The following is a 19,983-nucleotide window of genomic DNA, read 5'->3' on the forward strand; positions in this document are numbered from 1 at the left end:
CACTGAGGCCAGGGATTAGCAGCAGCGATCACGTGATCGGGGTGTTTTTTATTTTACTGAGGCCTTAGTCACACGGCTGTTTTTTCACGCTATTTGCGGATCGCATGACGGATGCGCATCCGCAAATCGCGTGACCGGTGCGCGCAAGTCGCCCGCAAATCGCCCGAAAATCTGCTCCTAGCCGCGTTTCATTAGAAACGGGCCGGAGCTGTCCAGCGCATTGCATTCAATGGAGACGGCAATAGAGCCGACTCCATTTAAAGCAATGCGCTGCGGGCGAGCCCGGGATGAATTGTCGGGAAGGGCTTAAATATATAAGGGTTGTGACCAATCAGAGGCAGATCATTCAGCAGGCGGGGATTTTAAAGCCCCACCGGCTAAATAGTGCCGAGAAGCAGTTCAGGAGAACTGACAGCGGCCGCGGCTGGACTCCGGCTGCAGCGGAAAGGTGAGTACACAATTTTTTTTTATTTTAACACATTTTAGGATGAATTGCAGGGAAGGGCTTATATATTTAAGCCCTTCCCGACAATTCACCCCGCGCACACCGGCAGCCCATTGCTTTCAATGGAGCGGCTGTATTGCCGGCTCCATTGAATTCAATGGGCAAACATCGTTCTTCTGTCACAGCTGTTACAGCTGTGGCAGAGAAGAATGATTTGTCTTCTATATGTTCTCAATGGGGTCGGCGCTGCTGCCGCCGGCCCCATTGAGCGCATATAGAGAAGAGAACAGGAATCACAGATCGCAGATAGGTGCGATCTGCGATTTCTGTTCTATAATTTATCGGACGAGCGCATAAAAAGCGCTCATGTGTCCGATACCATTGCAAAGCAATGGTTTTATAAAATCGCCGGATGCATGCGCAAATCGTGCGAAAAAACGCCCGTCTGACTAAGGCCTGAAGGAGCAATATTATTATGCACGGGGCATGTGGGGGGTGTTACTGAGTGTGGGCAAAATTATGGAGGGGGGCATTATTGCAATGCAGAGGGCATGTGGAGACATTGTGACTGTGAAAAGGGTTAATATTGGGCAAAGTGTGTGTGTGTGTGTGGTGACACAAAGGGTGCGGCGTAGAATAAAAGGAGCGTGGCCTAACATTAAGGAAATGTCCATGGGACGTAGGATTTTGTCTTCAGTGCTCGAAGTTGGGAGGTTTGTCTTCATGTTACTGATGATGAGATTCTGGATGTAACGAGTTAATCCCGCTGTAATTAGAATAAGAAAGCCTTAATCAGCTCCGTCAGCAGCAGATGGCCTTCCTGCTGATGGTTTCCGTGACTCAGCAAATTGTTTAGTGCAGAAAACAAAGTGACACAAGAGACAACAGAGATACAAAGTATACAAGCTGTAGACTTTCCATTTGCTGCCTGCCAGGCCGGCGGACGTCGCCGGTGGAGGCGCACTATGACACTACAGTATGACGAGCGCTTCCAGCATTACGCGGTCTTTACTTTATGTCTCTTTCCGTTTATTCCAGCTGATAAATCTCTCGTTAATGAAGACGACGACTGTGTTTACTTATGCGGGAATTCTCTTGGGCTTTTACCGAAAAATGTTAAACTCTATCTGGATGAAGAGCTGGACAAGTGGGCAAAAATGTGCGTATTGATTTCACATGATATTTATAATTAAGCTCCATTTTCAATGATTACCGTAAACCATTTTTACAAACATTCAATATTCTTGATCATTGGAGAGACAAGGCACAGGCCCTCCGATACATACGAGCCCGCAGACCTGTTGCTACATTCCTGCATTCGGGGTCTCTACAATATACTTAGAATGAGATACAATTCTATAAAATATTTTGTTAGTCAGTCACCTCGTAAGCCAATTTACTGTTAAGTGTGCGACGTTACAAGGAACCCAGCGTTAACTTTATCTTTTTCCAAACTGTCTCCATTCAAAGATATCACCCAATAAGTTGCTCACCCACCATTTGCTAATTAGTCCCGGATCGTCCCATGGGCGGTCCAACGGCGTCCCATAGGGAGACCCCAGACACCTGATATACGTGGAGAGCTGGGAAGGTATAGTGCTGACTTGTCACGGTGGCACTAACCATGCTCCATCGTGGAGGGACACCCGCAGCCAAGGCCAGAGTAGCGCCGTGGCCTACCCTGGACACCCCTAGGATAGGGATGCCCGCCAACCCGTATTACCGGGAGACACTTGTCACGAATGACCCCACTGTTTCTGCATATGCCGGCATAACCCTCGGCGAGTAAAAATGCAGCCACAGACAGTTCTTCGTACCACAGGTCTCTGGGATCGGTCAGAGCTCAGCATAAACTCTACGTGTGATAATAAGTGTACCTCCACTCAGCCCTGGAAATGCATGGGTATGACAGACATAAAGGGTGTACCTCTGCACGGGGATCCAGACTTCAGACAGCCATGTAGGAAAAGCAGATAAGCAAATAGAATCTTTGCACTGGGCCTTGCACAACAGAACAAACTTTGTGTCTCTGGGGCTCACTCCATTCAGCATCCATCCATAGCAGCACAGGAAACCTCTTCTTCTCCTCCATGCTTCAGTACATGAGGGCTGGAGGTGCCCCCATGTACCCGGACCTCCTGTATCACCAAAGTCCTGAAGACATGGACTGTCTTTTCCCGTTCGCAATCACCCATATCTATATCCTCTCTCATACCACATGACATGACAAACTTGATACATTTACATGTTGGCTTTGGATTTTATTAAACACTTAACCCTTCTAGCGCTCCAGCTGTGGAGCACACATACTGGAAATAACAAGACAGGTTTGCACAATGCATCCACATAAGGCAAACATGTATGACATTTATGGAGGGGACCAGGATGATGTACTGGGTCACTACAGACAATATTTTTGCATGGGAGACAGTTTGGAAAAAGATAGCAGTGGATTCCTTAACCCTTTCCAATAAACTTTCTTCCTACATTCTGATTGGAGCTGTACAAGCTTCAATGTCAGAAGACATCCGACAGGGTATTCTTACCGTCTATCCCCAGCCACTCTGCTGTCAAAGCCTCTCTGGAGCAGACACACTGGCTTTAGCCAGCAGATTTGTATAACAGCAAAAAGAGAAAGCCTTTTAGGAAACCCTGAATTCAAAATTGGATTGGAAAGGGTTAAGCCAGCACATAGTATATTAGGTTACTTCGCCAAAACGTAGGTGACAACTTCCTTTAATGTCAGTCATATTTGTAAGACATATTGTAATAACGCTGCATTGTTACAAATCTCTATTATTTCCCGTGTATCACTGATAGAATCGCCTTCAACATCACAAATATGTAACATCTCTCCGGAATCCTCCCTTGACAAGGTCACAACAGATGATCAAATGCATTCCTGGAACTGAAGGCAGAATTTACGTACAAAGGGTGCGAGGACGATTCAAGCCATCAGAATCCTGAAGTGCCTAAACCCATTACCAGCACTTAGAGACCCCCCTCCCCCTCCTCCAGCAATCGCTGCGCTACATAGTAATTAAATGTCTAATACTGAGAGGAGTAACAGGAACAGCAGAGGTGAAAGACAGCGCTCATTATAAGTCACATTATCATTTGTCATATTCCGCTACCGGGTGGAAATGATCACATGGTGCAATAGGAAAAGTATCACCTATTAATGTGTAATGAGTGAAGGACAGCTCTTGGGGGAGAAACCGAATAAAAGCCTCATATTCTGTAATTACTGCTGATAAGAGTAAAGGAAAAGAATAAGACATACTAGACCCAATAGATAAGTAATACCTAGTAAATGCTAAATGCATAAACTTACACCAACTCATCTATGAGGGGCTGCTGATAAGTCTTTGGCTTTACCCAGAAAGAAACGAGATAGGAAGATGAAACTTTTCATTTCTTCCTCATACTCTCCACTGATGCCAACACACTTCTTACATCGGGATTCCAAGTTCTGTAAGCCTTGCAAAAAGAAGGATTTCGGTTGTGCCTCAAACCAGTCATCTGTAGCAGCCATGGCATCAGAAATGGTGTGACATTTGGTCCCCTTGAGGTGTTTCTTCAGGTTTGGAAACAGATGATAGTCGGAGGGAGCGAGATCTGGTGAATAAGGTGGGTGCTCAACCAGCTGGAAGCCTAGCTCCACCAGTTTTGCCGTGGTCCCTTGGCAGTGTGAGTGGACGCGTTGTCTTGCAGGATGCCTTTGGACAGCTTGCCGCACCTTTTGGCCTTCAGAGCTGCCTTCAATTGGTCCAAAAGTCCAATGTAATACCTTGCATTGATGGTGGAACCATTGTGAAGGTCGCCCACTAGCAGCACGCCCTCCTTATCCCAGAACACAGACGCCATCACCTTATTGGCTGAGAACCACTGGGCCTCCACTCTGACTGCTCCTTGGTTTCAGGGTCATACAAATCCAGGTCTCATCCATAGTGACCGGTCCATCCAGGAAGTTCTTATCAGTCCGGAAACGCTGACAAACTGACCGGGAAGTTGTCACTCGCATGGTTTTCTGATCTGTTGTCAAACATTTGGGGACCCACTTTGCAGATCGCTTCTTCATGGGTAATGACACAAACTCGTTCAAGTTCATGATGTCTGCTATTCCTTTAGCTAAAATTGGCCGATTCTCCGGTATGAGGTTGTGCGCAGCATCGACGATCTCCAGAACAACCACCTCTCTCGGTCGTCCAGGACGTTCCTCATCATTGGTGCTGAAGTGGCCCGTTTTAAATTTGGCAACCCAGTCCATAACTGTAGAATATGAAGGGTATTGATCCCCCGATGTCTGCAACATATCACCATGAATATCCTTTGCGGACTTTACTTGCAGAAACAAGAATTTTATCACTCCTCTGCTCTCATTTGCTGTGAATATTGCCTCAGACTCCGCCATTTTGTTTTCCCGCGTGCCGAGATCACTGCTGCCATAAGCTACAAACACATATATTAGACACATAAGGCTTTCATGTGATATAACATTCGTTACCATAGAAACAAAAAAAGAACACAAATCCAAAGACTTAGCAGCCGCTCGTACAGGGTGGAGCGCGGTAATTTGCTAATTTGGGAGTGAAATAAAAAAATAATGAACTTGTAAAAACTTTATTTTATATTTTATTTACATTGAACAGTAGTGGAATTTACAAATTATTTGGTTATAAATATTGTATCTGGCAAATGTTGACCTTCGCTGTCCACACACCGCTGCATACGTTTTCTGAAGTTCTCATGCACTCTTTCAAGCATGTCGACTGGTATTCTGGCAATCTCAGCGTCAATATTGTTCCTTAGGTCTTCCAGGGTGTTGGGACGGTTGCAATACACCTTAGACGTCAGGTAACGCCAAAGGAAAAAATCGCATGGGGCTAAGTCTGGTGAGCGTGCCGGCCAGTTAAGATCACCCCTCAGAGAGATAAGCCGTTCAGGAAACGTTTGCCTCAAACATTCCTGGTAACTCTCGCTGTGTGTGCAGTGGCACCATCTTGTTGAAACCATGTATCCTCTAATTGCATTGCCTCGAGTGCTGGCTGGAAAAAATCCTGCAGCATAGTTAAGTAACATTCGGAATTCACAGTTGCCGGAAAAAAGTAAGGGCCAATGATGCCTACTGGTGATAAGGCGCACCACACAGTGACGCGGTCCGAATGCAGAGGTCTCTGGTGAACTTCTCTGGGGTCGCTCCAGTACCGCATGTTTGGTTTGTTTACACACCCACTGAGGTGAAAATGTGCCTCATCAGAAAAGAACACAATTGCGTCACGAGGTTTGGTTGCAAGCATGTCTTCACAAGATGTTCGTCGTGTAACATAACCCCGTGCTGACAATTGTTGGACCACGCACATTGTATACGGGTGAAAATTCAGTTCACTATGAAGAATCCGGTGGAGAGAACGTCTTGAAATGCCAAGAGCAAGTGCTTGCTTCCGAGCAGAGCGTTTCGGAGATTGCAATACTGCTGCTCTAACTCGTTCGATGTTTTGTGGTGTTGTAACACTTCTCGCAGGTCCTCTTCGTACAGATGACACATTTCCTGCTGTTCTGAATGCATTTACCCAATTTACAACTGATTGCCGTCCAGGAACACGTCCGCGTGGGGGAACAGCGAATCGCAAACGAAAAGCATGTTGCATTGCAATGATCGAGTGGTTATTTGAAAAATACGCTTCAACACAAAATGAACGCTCCTCACGTGTCCACTGCATGATGGCAACTGAAAAGCAGCTGCAGACAAACTTCCCGTCAGCCACTATAAGCAACGCCCACTCTCCCCTCTCTTCGACCAACAGCGCTGCCACAACCTGCAACTCAAAAAAGCAATTTACCGCGCTCCACCCTGTATATCCGGAAGACTAATAATTATTAGGACATTATAGTCCCAGTATTTCTGGTGGCACATCACACTCACAGCAGCTTGATTACCACACAAGACAAACACAATTTGGCTCCTCCCACAGCAGTGACATCACCACAGGTCCTTTAGCCCACTGGATCTCTGTGGTGTTGGTAGGTCACTGTGTTCTGCCAGGACTGCTGAGTTGTGTAGGAAATTATGGTAGCAGTGTCTCTTGTGGCACAATGTGCCACACAGCTCTGCTACACGGTGCATGCATTATGATCCCCACACAGCACACTCACAGCAGCTTGATTACCACACAAGACAAACACAGCTTCGCTCCTCCCACAGCAGTGACATCACCACAGGTCCTTCAGTCTACTGGATCTCTGTGGTGGCGGTAGGTTGGTGTCTTCTGTCAGGACTGCTGAGTTGTGTCTGAGATATTAATGATTTAATTGTATTCTCGTTTTGTTATTTTTGTCCTCCCCTTTTCAAGAGCCCTAACTGTGTTGTTCTTCTTGCGATTAGTGTTTTATATATGTTGTGGGACCTTCGATGTCATCACCAGGGGGCGGGGCAATGACATCACAAGGGGTGAAACATAAGAATCACTCACACACATACATACATACTCACAGACATGTGGTCATTAGTAGTTTGATATTACTTTTAACAAGGGCATTGTGGCTAATAATCAGGAGCACAAGCATTATAGTGGCCCTCCAGTTTGTGTCCCAGGAGCCGAGGGGCAGGGGTATGTTAGTGGCACTTGTTCTTTTCTGCCATCTCTACAATTCGCCAGTTCTGGATGCTGCTTTCGAGCTTCCAAGATGGCTGAGACATTCTATAGACTATCTAATCACCACTCTGTATTGTTAGACTACTGTGGATGACTGGCTTGGACGACCCTTAGCAGAGTCGGGATGTGGTTCATCTGACAGGTCCATTCCCGGTGTGGCTGTTGGGCAGTATGGGTGTCATCAAAGGGAACCAGCGGACGAAGTTCCTGTAAAAAGTCTGTCACCTGTTTCTCATTTGGTGCAGTTCACTCAAGGCTGCCTGTCCACGGGCGCTTTTGAATTGCGTTCCCCGCGACGATAGTCAGATGGGCTGACCGCGGAGATCTGTCTGCAGGTGGCGGCTCCCATAGCAGAGATCCGCCGCGGGATATCGCAACGCCCGTGGACAGGTCGCCCAAGTAGTCACAACATGCCATAGGGCACAACTTCCAAACTTTATTCAACCAGGCAGGGCTCACAGGTCTCTCTTGTCACCCTGGCAGGGAGATGTTTGTCACTTCCTTGTGGAACTCTTTGTCCCCTTCACTCATTGAGGAATTTTCAATTTTGCAGAACATTGCCTAGTACAACCACAGATGCAAAACTTCACTTTTCCTTCTTTTCAGGCCCTCTCTGACCCAAAAGGTGGGAATCGCCCATTAATATCACACAGGTCGCCTAGTGACCATAGAGAGTATGTGCGTAGCACAGGGTACTGCACACATTTTCCTTTCCAGGCCCTGAGGGCAATTTTACTTAAACATTAAAAAACAAAGTGAGAACAACAAACTCTGCAGTTCAACCCCTTACATGATGAGCTTGGTTCTGGTACACTATTTATATACTGAGCTCTTCTGGTGCTATATTTATGTAATGAGCTTGGTTCTGGTGCTGTATTGATGTAATGAGCTTGGTGCTGGTGCTGTATTTATGTCAAAAGCTTGGTTCTGGTACACTATTTATATACTGAGCTGTTCTGGTGTGGTTATGCTGCAATCTTGCTGCTTCGTGAAGAATCAGAATACAGACATTTGAGTGAAATTTATACAGTTTTTTTTCGCTATGACCATTCGCCAAAAAAAGTTGTGTACAGTGTGCCATCCAAGCTAAGGCCGGTACTGGCGGTGACAGCCCCAGTCAGTCCATGATGCCTCATGCCTCTCAATTAGTCTATTTTTACTGTGAGGATAGGCTCCATTCCCCCTTATAAGAGATAGATCATGTTTAGGTCAGCCCGGTTCACATTCATGTTGCAGTATCACGATTTGCTTAACTTTAAGAAGACACATTTTTACTTTTTAGACATTTAGTTTTCTAACTACCTCAGCAGTTCTGCCGCCGTCTCAGATGTTGTACTCTATCCCCCCCCCCCCCCCCTTTTAAAATCTATTTTCTCCTTTTGGAAATGTTACGCTGCAGACTGAGGACCTGGGAAATAGCAGCTATTTTGAAAGATGTGACACACAGCAAAACCTTTAACCCTCAAAGTTTCTTCGGCGACGTCAAAGTTAATAATTTCAAGATTTAAAAAGTGCGGAAAGAAGAGGGATTATAAAATATCTGCATAGCATTTTACAGCAATCTGCAAATGTGATAGGACACCAATATCCCGGTGCCAGCAGCAAAAACACCATTATCTCAGCTGATTAGAATAAAGTATTCACCTCTGTTTTTGAGATCAGATTCTGAAAGCTTCCGGGACAATTGTCTTGAATGCGATCTATTTATTATCATTATTGTTAGATTTCTGCAGGAAATCGGAGCGATGGAGAATATTTACTTATCTTTAAGATGTTCTTCATCGTACTTTAGTACTTAAGAAGTGAGACTTTTGCCGAATCTGACAAATACTTCAGAATATCTTTCATTTTTGAATTTTTTTTTTAAGGTCAAAAAAGCATTAAAAAGCTTGGAAATTTTTAGACCTAAAAAAAAATTCAAATTTTTAAAACTTTCATTTTAAATATTCTGAACAAAACTGTTATTTCGCTAGAACCAGTGCGAATTTTCATTCGAAGTCATGAATAAAATAACTTGGACTGAGCTCAGGCTACCGCCTCTGAGTTCCATAGTTTTATATGAGTCATAGGTGCCAAACAACAACTTCCAAGAAACTAAATCCAGCAGGTGCCAGCAGTGCCAGCCTCGGGTTAAGTGGCACAATACATGGATTTTTTTTAATTGTCTCTCCCCCCTCCCTATTCTCCCCCAAACCCTCCATCATAAGACGAATTTATATATACTTCTCGGACAGGCTGTCTACCTGTATTCTGCTTGTGCAGAAGGCGGCAAGATAGCAGCATACCTGTACCAGAACAGCTCAGTAAATAAATACTGTACCAGAGCCAAGATCATATCATAAGTACAGTACCAGGACCAAGATCATATCATAAGTACAGCACCAGGACCAAGCTCATAACATAAGTACAGTAGCACAACTAAGCGATTGTATTGTGAGGGCGCCTGTGGGTTGACAGCAGCATCTCGAAACATCAGAGGGGAGAAGACAGAGCCAGGAGGATGATGGTTCATGTGGCTTCGCAAGACGTTGTGGAGGAAGAGGATCATCTGACCAGGTGGACTAAAGGGAAGCGACGGCTTTGGATGCCCATAGTTAAGTCCATACATGCCAGACCCGAATAATGCCCAAAACAGCCAATTTCTTGTGATATTTCAGCTTTAGAATGCACACTAACATTCAGCATTAGAGATGAGCGAACGTACTCGTCCGAGCTTGATACTCGTTCGAGTATTAGCGTGTTCGAGATGCTCGTTACTCGAGACGAGTACCACGCGATGTTCGAGTTACTTTCACTTTCATCTTTGAGACGTTAGCGCGCTTTTCTGGCCAATAGAAAGACAGGGAAGGCATTACAACTTCCCCCTGCGTCGTTCAAGCCCTATACCACCCCCCGGCAGTGAGTGGCTGGCGAGATCAGGTGTCACCCGAGTATATAAATCGGCCCCTCCCGCGGCTCGCCACAGATGCATTCTGACATAGTTCAGGGACAGTGCTGCTGGTGCCGGAGCTGCAATAGGGAGAGCGTTAGGAGTTATTGTAGGCTTCAAGAACCCCAGCGGTCCTTCTTAGGGCCACATCTAACCGTGTACAGTAGTGTGGAGGCTACTTTTTGCAGTGTTGCACTTTTTTTTTTGTATATCGGCCGTGCAGAGCATTGCGTCCTGCAGTAATTTTACATTGTCCAGGGCCAGTAGTGGTGAGGCAGGGACAGAAGACATATTTAGTGTATATAGGCAGTGGGCCTTTCCAAAAACATTTGGGAAAAAAAATCTATTTGGGCTGCCTGTGACCGTCCTCAGTGTACTGGGTCTCTGCTGGGGGTAGTTGTCCTAATTCATACGCAGCCAGCTAAGTGTTACAGCAGGCTTGCGCAAAATTCTTTCCTGCCTCTGTGTTGCCTCTTACATCACCACTGTATTCCTGTCCACAAGTGTACTGGGTCTCTGCTGGGGGTAGTTGTCCTAATTCATATGCAGCCAGCTAAGTGTTACAGCAGGCTTGCACAAAATTCTTTCCTGCCTCTGTGTTGCCTCTTACATCACCGCTGTATTCCTGTCCACAAGTGTACTGGGTCTCTGCTGGGGGTATTTGTCCTAATTCATACGCAGCCAGCTAAGTGTTACAGCAGGCTTGCGCAAAATTCTTTCCTGCCTCTGTGTTGCCTCTTACATCACCGCTGTATTCCTGTCCACAAGTGTACTGGGTCTCTGCTGGGGGTAGTTGTCCTAATTCATACGCAGCCAGCTAAGTGTTACAGCAGGCTTGCGCAAAATTCTTTCCTGCCTCTGTGTTGCCTCTTACATCACCGCTGTATTCCTGTCCACAAGTGTACTGGGTCTCTGCTGGGGGTAGTTGTCCTAATTCATACGCAGCCAGCTAAGTGTTACAGCAGGCTTGCGCAAAATTCTTTCCTGCCTCTGCTGTGCATTCCGTAAGCGAAGTCAGCCTCCAACCACAGGCCAATAAGCGGCACATTTAATTACAGCATTCTGTTTCTGCGCTACTGGTAATACACCATGCTGAGGGGTAGGGGTAGGCCTAGAGGACGTGGACGCGGAGGCCCAAGTCAGGGTGTGGGAACAGGCCGAGCTCCTGATCCAGGTGTATCGCAGCCGACTGCTGCGGGATTAGGAGAGAGGCACGTTTCTGGCGTCCCCACATTCATCTCACAATTAATGCGTCCACGCGGTAGACCTTTATTAGAAAATGAGCAGTGTGAGCAGGTCCTGTCGTGGATGGCAGAAAGTGCATCCAGCAATCTATCGACCACCCAGAGTTCTGCGCCGTCCACTGCTGCAACTCTGAATCCTCTGGCTGCTGCTCCTCCTTCCTCCCAGCCTCCTCACTCCATTACAATGACACATTCTGAGGAGCAGGCAGACTCCCAGGAACTGTTCCCGGGCCCCTGCCCAGAATGGCCAGTAATGGTTCCTCTCCCACCGGAGGAGTTTGTCGTGACCGATGCCCAACCTTTGGAAAGTTCCCGGGGTCCGGGGGATGAGGCTGGGGACTTCCAGCAACTGTCTCAAGAGCTTTCATTGGGTGAGGAGGACGATGACGATGAGACACAGTTGTCTATCACTCAGGTAGTAGTAAGGGCAGTAAGTCCGAGGGAGCAGCGCACAGAGGATTCGGAGGAAGAGCAGCAGGACGATGAGGTGACTGACCCCACCTGGTTTGCTATGCCTACTGAGGACAGGTCTTCAGAGGGGGAGGCAAGTGCAGCAGCAGGGCAGGTTGGAAGAGGCAGTGCGGTGGCCAGGGGTAGAGGCAGGGCCAGACCGAATAATCCACCAACTGTTTCCCAAAGCGCCCCCTCGCGCCATGCCACCCTGCAGAGGCCGAGTTGCTCAAAGGTCTGGCAGTTTTTCACTGAGAGTGCAGACGACCGACGAACAGTGGTGTGCAACCTTTGTCACGCCAAGATCAGCCGGGAAGCCACCACCACGAGCCTCACCACCACCAGCATGCACAGACATATGATGGCCAAGCACCCCACAAGGTGGGACAAAGGCCGTTCACCGCCTCCGGTTTGCACCGCTGCCTCTCCCCCTGTGCACCAACCTGCCACTGAGATCCAACCCCCCTCTCAGGACACAGGCACTACTGTCTCCTGGCCTGCACCCACACCCTAACCTCCGCTGTGCTCGGCCCCATCCACCAATGTCTCTGAGCGCACCGTCCAGCCGTCGCTAGTGCAAGTGTTGGAGCGCAAGCGCAAGTACGCCGTCACGCGCCCGCACGCTCAAGCGTTAAACGTGCACATAGCCAAATTTATCAGCCTGGAGATGCTGCTGTATAGGGTTGTGGAAACGGAGGCTTTCAAAGGTATGATGGCGGCGGCGGCCCCGCGTTACTCAGTTCCCAGTCGCCACTACTTTTCCCGATGTGCTGTCCCAGCCCTGCACGACCACGTCTCCCGCAACATTGTACGCGCCCTCACCAACGCGGTTACTGCCAAGGTCCACTTAACAACGGACACGTGGACAAGCACAGGCGGGCAGGGCCACTATATCTCCCTGACGGCACATTGGGTGAATTTAGTGGAGGCTGGGACCGAGTCAGAGCCTGGGACCGCTCACACCCTACCCACCCCTAGAATTGCGGACCCCAGCTCGGTGGTGGTATCTGCGGCGGTGTATGCTTCCTCCACTAAACCACCCTCCTCCTCCTCCTACGCAACCTCTGTCTCGCAATCAAGATGTGTCAGCAGCAGCACGTCGCCAGCAGCAGCACAGCGGTGGGCAAGCGTCAGCAGGCCGTGCTGAAACTACTCAGCTTAGGAGAGAAGAGGCACACGATCCACGAACTGCTGCAGGGTCTGACAGAGCAGACTGACCGCTGGCTTTCGCTGCTGAGCTTCCAACTGGGCATGGTCGTGTGTGACAACGGCCGTAACCTGGTTGCGGCTCTGCAGCTCGGCAGCCTCACGCACGTGCCAGGCCTGGCCCACGTCTTTAATTTGGTGGTTCAGCGCTTTCTGAAAAGCTACCCACGCTTGTCAGACCTGCTCGGAAAGGTGCGCCGGCTCTGCGCACATTTCCGCAAGTCCCACACGGACGCTGCCACCCTGCGGACCCTGCAACATCGGTTTCATCTGCCAGTACACCGACTGCTGTGCGACGTGCCCACACGGTGAAACTCTACGCTCCACATGTTGGCCAGGCTCTATGAGCAACGTAGAGCTATAGTGGAATACCAACTCCAACATGGGCGGCGCAGTGGGAGTCAGCCTCCTCAATTCTTTACAGAAGAGTGGGCCTGGTTGGCAGACATCTGCCAGGTCCTTGGAAACTTTGAGGAGTCTACCCAGGTGGTGAGCGGCGATGCTGAAATCATTAGCGTCACAATTCCTCTGCTATGCCTGCTGAGAAGTTCCCTGCAAAGCATAAAGGCAGACGCTTTGCGCTCGGAAACAGAGGCAGGGGAAGACAGTATGTCGCTGGATAGTCAGAGCACCCTCCTGTCTATATCTCAGCGCGTTCAGGAGGAGGAGGAGGAGCATGAGGAGGATGAGGAGGAGGGGGAAGAGACAGCTTGGCCCACTGCTGAGGGTACCCATGCTGCTTGCCTGTCATCCTTTCAGCGTGTATAGCCTGAGGAGGAGGAGGAGGAGGAGGAGGATCCTGAAAGTGATCTTCCTAGTGAGGACAGCCATGTGTTGCGTACAGGTACCCTGGCACACATGGCTGACTTAATGTTAGGATGCCTTTCTCGTGACCCTCGCGTTACACGCATTCTGGCCACTACGGATTACTGGGTGTACACACTGCTCGACCCACGGTATAAGGAGAACCTTTACACTCTCATACCCGAAGAGGAAAGGGGTTCGAGAGTGATGCTATACCACAGGACCCTGGCGGACAAACTGATGGTAAAATTCCCATCCGACAGCGCTAGTGGCCGAAGGCGCAGTTCCGAGGGCCAGGTAGCAGGGGAGGCGCAGAGATCAGGCAGCATGTACAGCACAGGCAGGGGAACACTCTCTAAGGCCTTTGACAGCTTTCTGGCTCCCCAGCAAGACTGTGTCACCGCTCCCCAGTCAAGGCTGAGTCGGCGGGAGCACTGTAAAAGGATGGTGAGGGAGTACGTAGCCGATCGCACGATCGTCCTCCGTGACACCTCTGCCCCCTACAACTACTGGGTGTCGAAGCTGGACACGTGGCCTGAGCTCGCACTGTATGCCCTGGAGGTGCTTGCTTGTCCTGCGGCTAGCGTCTTGTCAGAGAGGGTGTTTAGTGCGGCTGGGGGAATCATCACGGATAAGCGTACCCGCCTGTCAACCAACAGTGCCGACAGGCTTACACTCATCAAGATGAACAAAGCCTGGATTTCCCCAGACTTCTCTTCTCCACCAGCGGACAGCAGCAATACCTAAACAATACGTAGGCTGCACCCGCGGATGGAAGCATTGTTCTCTATCACCATCAAAAACGTGGAACTTTTAGCTTCATCAATCTGTGTATAATATTCATCCTCCTCCTCCTGCTCCTCCTCCTGAAACCTGACGTAATCACGCCGAACGGGCAATTTTTCTTAGGCCCACAAGGCTCAGTCATATAATTTTTGTAAACAATTTTTATACGTTTCAATGCTCATTAAAGCGTTGAAACTTTCACCTCAACCAATTTTTATTTTAACTGGGCTGCCTCCAGGCCTAGTTACCAATTAAGCCACATTAACCAAAGCGATTAATGGGTTTCACCTGCCCTCTTGGTTGGGCATGGACAATTTTTCTGAGGTACAATAGTACTGTTGGTACACCAATTTTTGTGGGCCCTCGCCTACAGTGTAATCCAATTAATTTTTTGCCCACCTGCATTAAAGCTGACGTTACATCAGCTGTGTTGGGCACTGCAATGGGATATATTTATGTACCGCCGGTGGGTTCCAGGGAGCCACCCATGCTGTGGGTCCACAGGGAGTTGTAACTGCATGTGTCTACTTCTAAAGAACCCCAGTCTGACTGGGGCATGCAGTGTGGGCCGAAGCCCACCTGCATTAAACATGACATTACCTCAGCTGTGCTGGGCAATGCAATGGGATATATTTATGTACTGCCAGTGGCTTCCTGGCACCCACCCATGCTGTTGGTCCACACGGAGTTGTAACTGCATGTGTCTACTTCTAAAGAACCCCAGTCTGACTGGGGCATGCAGTGTGGGCCGAAGCCCACCTGCATTTAATCGGACGTTACCTCAGCTGTGATGGGCACTGCAATGGGATACATTTATGTACAGCCGGTGGGTTCCAGGGAGCCACCCATGCTGTGGGTGCACACGGAATTCCCATTGCGGAGTTGTACCTGCCTGTGACTATTGTGACTAATGAGGGCTTTCAAAAGTAAAAGTTGTTGGGGGGGGGGCACTCTCGCCGCTATTGTGGCTTAATAGTGGGACCTGGGAACTTGAGATGCAGCCCAACATGTAGCCCCTAGCCTGCCCTATCCGTTGCTGTGTCGTTCCCATCACTTTCTTGAATTGCCCAGATTTTCACAAATGAAAACCTTAGCGAGCACCAGTCATATACAAAAATGCTCGGTCGCCCATTGACTTCAATGGGGTTCGCTACTCGAAACGAACCCTCGAGCATTGCGATAATTTCGTCCCGAGTAACGAGCACCCGAGCATTTTGGTGCTCGCTCATCTCTAGTTGTATGGTAATCCACATTTGCTTCAGTAGAACTGTTAGAGGTCCGGGTATTGTGTGCATAGACCAGATTCTCGCCATGTTTGGTAGGAAATTCACTCACAGAGTTTCATTTACTAAAATGTATGGATTCATCCAGTATACATTGCTATGTCTTTACCTCAGTTGTATTAAAAGTACAGTTGGCTGCGTTTTTCAAGTTTACTTTAACTATATAGATATAGGGGCAGAGTAATATAATCATAAACCCTTCACTGCCTCAAACCACCAGGATGCAGTTGGGTCTAATATTTGTTTCACTGGTGATCTCTGGCAGCAAAGGTGTTAAGGTCAGCATTTCTGGTGATCTAGGGCTGTGAAGGGTCGCGACAGCCGACAGGAATCTCTGCCGTGGGCTGGTCCACGAAGTCATGAAGAGTCGGAAGCGACTTAACGAATAAACAACAACAGGGGCTGTAAAAGGGTTAATATCAATATTCCTGTACTCAGTGTCCCTGGTGTCCTAGGGTAGTGAGGAAGTAAAAGGGGTTGTCTAGTTACTTTATGAGTATGTAATGGCAGGTGCAGAAATATAAAAATAACAAATACCAGCAGTACTTGCCCATTCGCTGCCTCGGTGATCTAGCATTGCTGCCCTGCATTGTCACACTTCTGTGGATGCCAGGTCATCAGATGTATTACCAATAGAACATATATGGGACCATCTGGGACACCAACTTTTGACAGCCTACAACTTTGCACAATCTAGAAGCTTGGTTACAGGAAATGGGGAGCGATATGCTGCAGAATACCATACAGTACCTGTTTTCCTCCATGCCCACCCGTATCATATCTTGTTTCCAAGCTAGAGATGACCCAACAGGGTACTAGAGCCTCCATGTCCACCTGTATCACATCTTGTATCCAAGCTAGAGGCAGTACAACCTGGTACTAGAGCCTCCATGCCTGACCGTATCACATCTTGTATCCAAGCTAGAGGCGGCACAACAGGGTACTAGAGCCTCCATGCCCACCCGTATCACATCTTGTATCCAAGCTAGTGGCGGTACAACAGGGTACTAGAGCCTCCATGCCCGCCTGTATCACACCTTGTATCCAAGCTAGAGGCGGTACAACAGGGTACTAGAGCCTCCATGCCCCCGTATAACATCTTGTATCCAAGCTAGAGGCGGTACAACAGGGTACTAGAGCCTCCATGCCCCCGTATAACATCTTGTATCCAAGCTAGAGGCAGTACAACCTGGTACTAGAGCCTCCATGCCCACCCGTATCACATCTTGTATCCAAGCTAGAGGCGGTACAACAGGGTACTAGAGCCTCCCTACAAGGGGTCAGTTCTTCACAATAAAAGCTGCTTTTGCAATGATATTGTAATCAATGTTACAATCACACAGAGTCTCATTCAATTTAGACAACTTCTTGGGGGGGGGGGGGGGGGGTTGTTGTTTTGTTTGTTTTTTTTTAACAATAAATGTAGATTCATCAAATGTATCGTCAAATGTTAATTATTATTTTCTTATTTTTATCAGTATATTGTTTTAGCACCAGGAAGATTCTCATTACTTGTACATGTCTGTTTTTAGGGGTGTTCATGGTCATTTCATGGGAAAACGTCCGTGGGCGCTTGCTGATGAATGCATTGTGGACCTTATGGCGAAACTTGTAGGTATGTAGAATATATTCTGTTTATCTTTTATGCAGTGAAAAGAACCTGCGGGGGCAGATATGTTCTGCAAATCCATAATATAATGAAACATGACTCGTTACTGCCACTGCCATGGCTGGTGCACTTGTGAGGGGGGAGGTGTGCAGTTAGCATTTTCCTCTACTCTTCCTTAGTCAGACCTCATCTGGACACCCCACTTTAAAAAAGACATAGACAAACTAGAGCAAGTTCAGAGAAGAGTTCCCAAGATGGTGAGCAGTCTGCAAATCATGTCCTATGAGGAACGGGTAAAGGATCTGGGAATGTTTAGCTTGCAGAAGAGAAGGCTGAGAGGAGACTTAATAGCGGTCTACAAATATCTGAAGGGCTGTCACAGTGCAGAGGGATCAGCCCTATTCTCATCTGCACAAGGAAAGACTAGAAGCAATGGGATGAAACTGAAAGGGAGGAGACACAGATTAGATATTAGATAGTGAGGGGGATCAATGAGTGGAACAGGTTACCACGGGAGGTGGGGAGTTCTCCTTCAATGGAAGTTTTCAGCGGCTGGACAAATATCTGTCTGGGATGATTTAGTGAACTGAGTAGGGGGTTGGACCAGATGACCCTGGAGGACCCGATGACTCTGGAGGACCCTTCCAACTCTACCATTCTATAATTCTATTCTATGATATAGACCAGGTTATATCTTCCAACTATATTCTCAGGTTGCTAGTTGATTTAGCAAGTAATGACAGGGAATTTTAGGTAAATATCATAGTTGAGAAATTGTGCTTTTTCTCAGTAAGAGAAACCAAGTAATCCTGTAGAAATGGTACCTTTTTAATGGCTAACAAAAATACATGGTGTTACAGCGAGCTTTCGAACATAGGCAGGGATTTTTCATCAGGCCTTAATGGAATAGGGCAGAAGAGGTGGAGACAGAGATATACATATATGTATGACAAGGCACAGACATGATATGATTAATTTGCACATAAAGCAATACCAGAACGGGATGAGTAGAGGAGTAAATACTTAATTAGTCCCCTGATAAGGGATGTGACAGTTTTATGGACTCATAAAACATAGCTGTGTTATTTGATCATGTGACTCTAATGTTAGGTCTCATGACTCGCATGTGGCTGGCCAGCCCTGTTGCTGGCGCGCGCATGTGCGGTGATGTATACACATCCACGCGTCATGACGCCTGCGTCTGACCGCGTCGGATGCCGGCATCATCACTGTTAGGTCTTGTGACTCACACGTGACTAGTCGGACCTAAGGACGTCCTGACGCCGATGCTTGGCCATGCTTGCGCACAACCACGCGGTGACGTCAGAGCACCCACGCGTCATGACGCTGACGTTCGGCCTCGGCTGACGCCGACCGCGTCACTGCCCACGCCCCAACATGGCGACCACCAACACCGGCATTGATTTTTGAATGTAAGTGATAATTTCTTATCTTTCTATATAAATGATTCAATTTATATAATATATTATGCTTGATACAGGCTCTAAGAGAACGGGCCGAAACGCGTTGCATATTCAATAACAGAAGTTTACATCATATATGATAGAAGAATCCTACAGTCTATCCTCGGAAGCGCTGGGTGTATTTTTCTTGATTTATCTCAGCTATTCACTATTGGGTCCCCTATCTTGGGGAACACAAGCACACAAAGCAGCTCTCTCGATTCAAGGATTGAGGAAAATGAGGGAACATCTACCTATCATTACAAGCCATTACTAATGTACTCATTTTTCATAAGTTACTTTGTGGAGAGCTATTCTGACCCTTTGTTTTATTCATGGACTCTGAATTAGTGTTAGGGGGGTCAACAGGCCAGCGTGTTATCTCTGCTCTAGATTTATCATATTCTCCACTGATGCAAGAAGCTCCCTCTGAGGTTCATTGTACTCCCAAATTCTGTGATGTTGGGAAATGAAATTGCATTTTAATAAAGTAACTTTCATATATTGTATGCTATGTCCGTGACTAGAGCAATGCTCAGCCGCAGGTAATTCTGTACTTCTCTCCTTAATCATGTGGCGATGAGATCTCATCCTGGCTGTCAGTTTTTGTCCTATTTCTCCAACATAAAGGGCCCCAACAGGACATTTACTACAGCGGATCAGGTACACAACATCAGACATGTAACATGTGAATGTCCCGGGATCTTATAGTCCTGCTGTGTGTTGGGGTTATGTATCCTGTCCGTGGTCTGTACATGTCAGCATGTATTACAACTCCTTACATTACAGGGATAAGTTCCTTTTTGTGTGTCAGAGGGCAATGCACTCCTGATTATAAAGGTCCTCAGACTTGGAGATTGCCTGTAACATTGGAGGGGAGGGTCTGGGAATATGGTGGTCAGATGGTCATCCTTGTGTAGCCTATGATGGAGTTTCTTTGTAGTTTTCCTTAGTACCTCTAGCTATAGATTGTAGGTCACCACTAGAGGCACATGACCATTCTCTTCCTTCTCTGTGTATTAGAGCACTTGATTTCTGGGTATCCTGGTGGCTCTGGTGATTTGGTCATCAACTGTGGTGGGATGGTAGCCCTGGTTTAAAAATGTCC

General features: G+C 47.7%; 1 protein-coding gene across 1 annotated transcript in view; it reads left to right on the top strand.

The window, feature by feature from the left end:
- KYNU (kynureninase) overlaps window positions 1-19,983 on the top strand; it is a 137,213-nt gene that overhangs the window by 9,757 nt on the left and 107,473 nt on the right. The window contains exons 3-4 of the mRNA XM_066577332.1: window positions 1,484-1,604; window positions 17,336-17,418. Of these exons, the coding sequence (XP_066433429.1) occupies window positions 1,484-1,604; window positions 17,336-17,418 (204 nt within the window). The remainder of the gene's footprint in view (window positions 1-1,483; window positions 1,605-17,335; window positions 17,419-19,983) is intronic.

Source organism: Eleutherodactylus coqui, chromosome 8 (genome assembly GCF_035609145.1).
Source record: "Eleutherodactylus coqui strain aEleCoq1 chromosome 8, aEleCoq1.hap1, whole genome shotgun sequence".
NCBI classification, from domain to species: domain Eukaryota; kingdom Metazoa; phylum Chordata; class Amphibia; order Anura; family Eleutherodactylidae; genus Eleutherodactylus; species Eleutherodactylus coqui.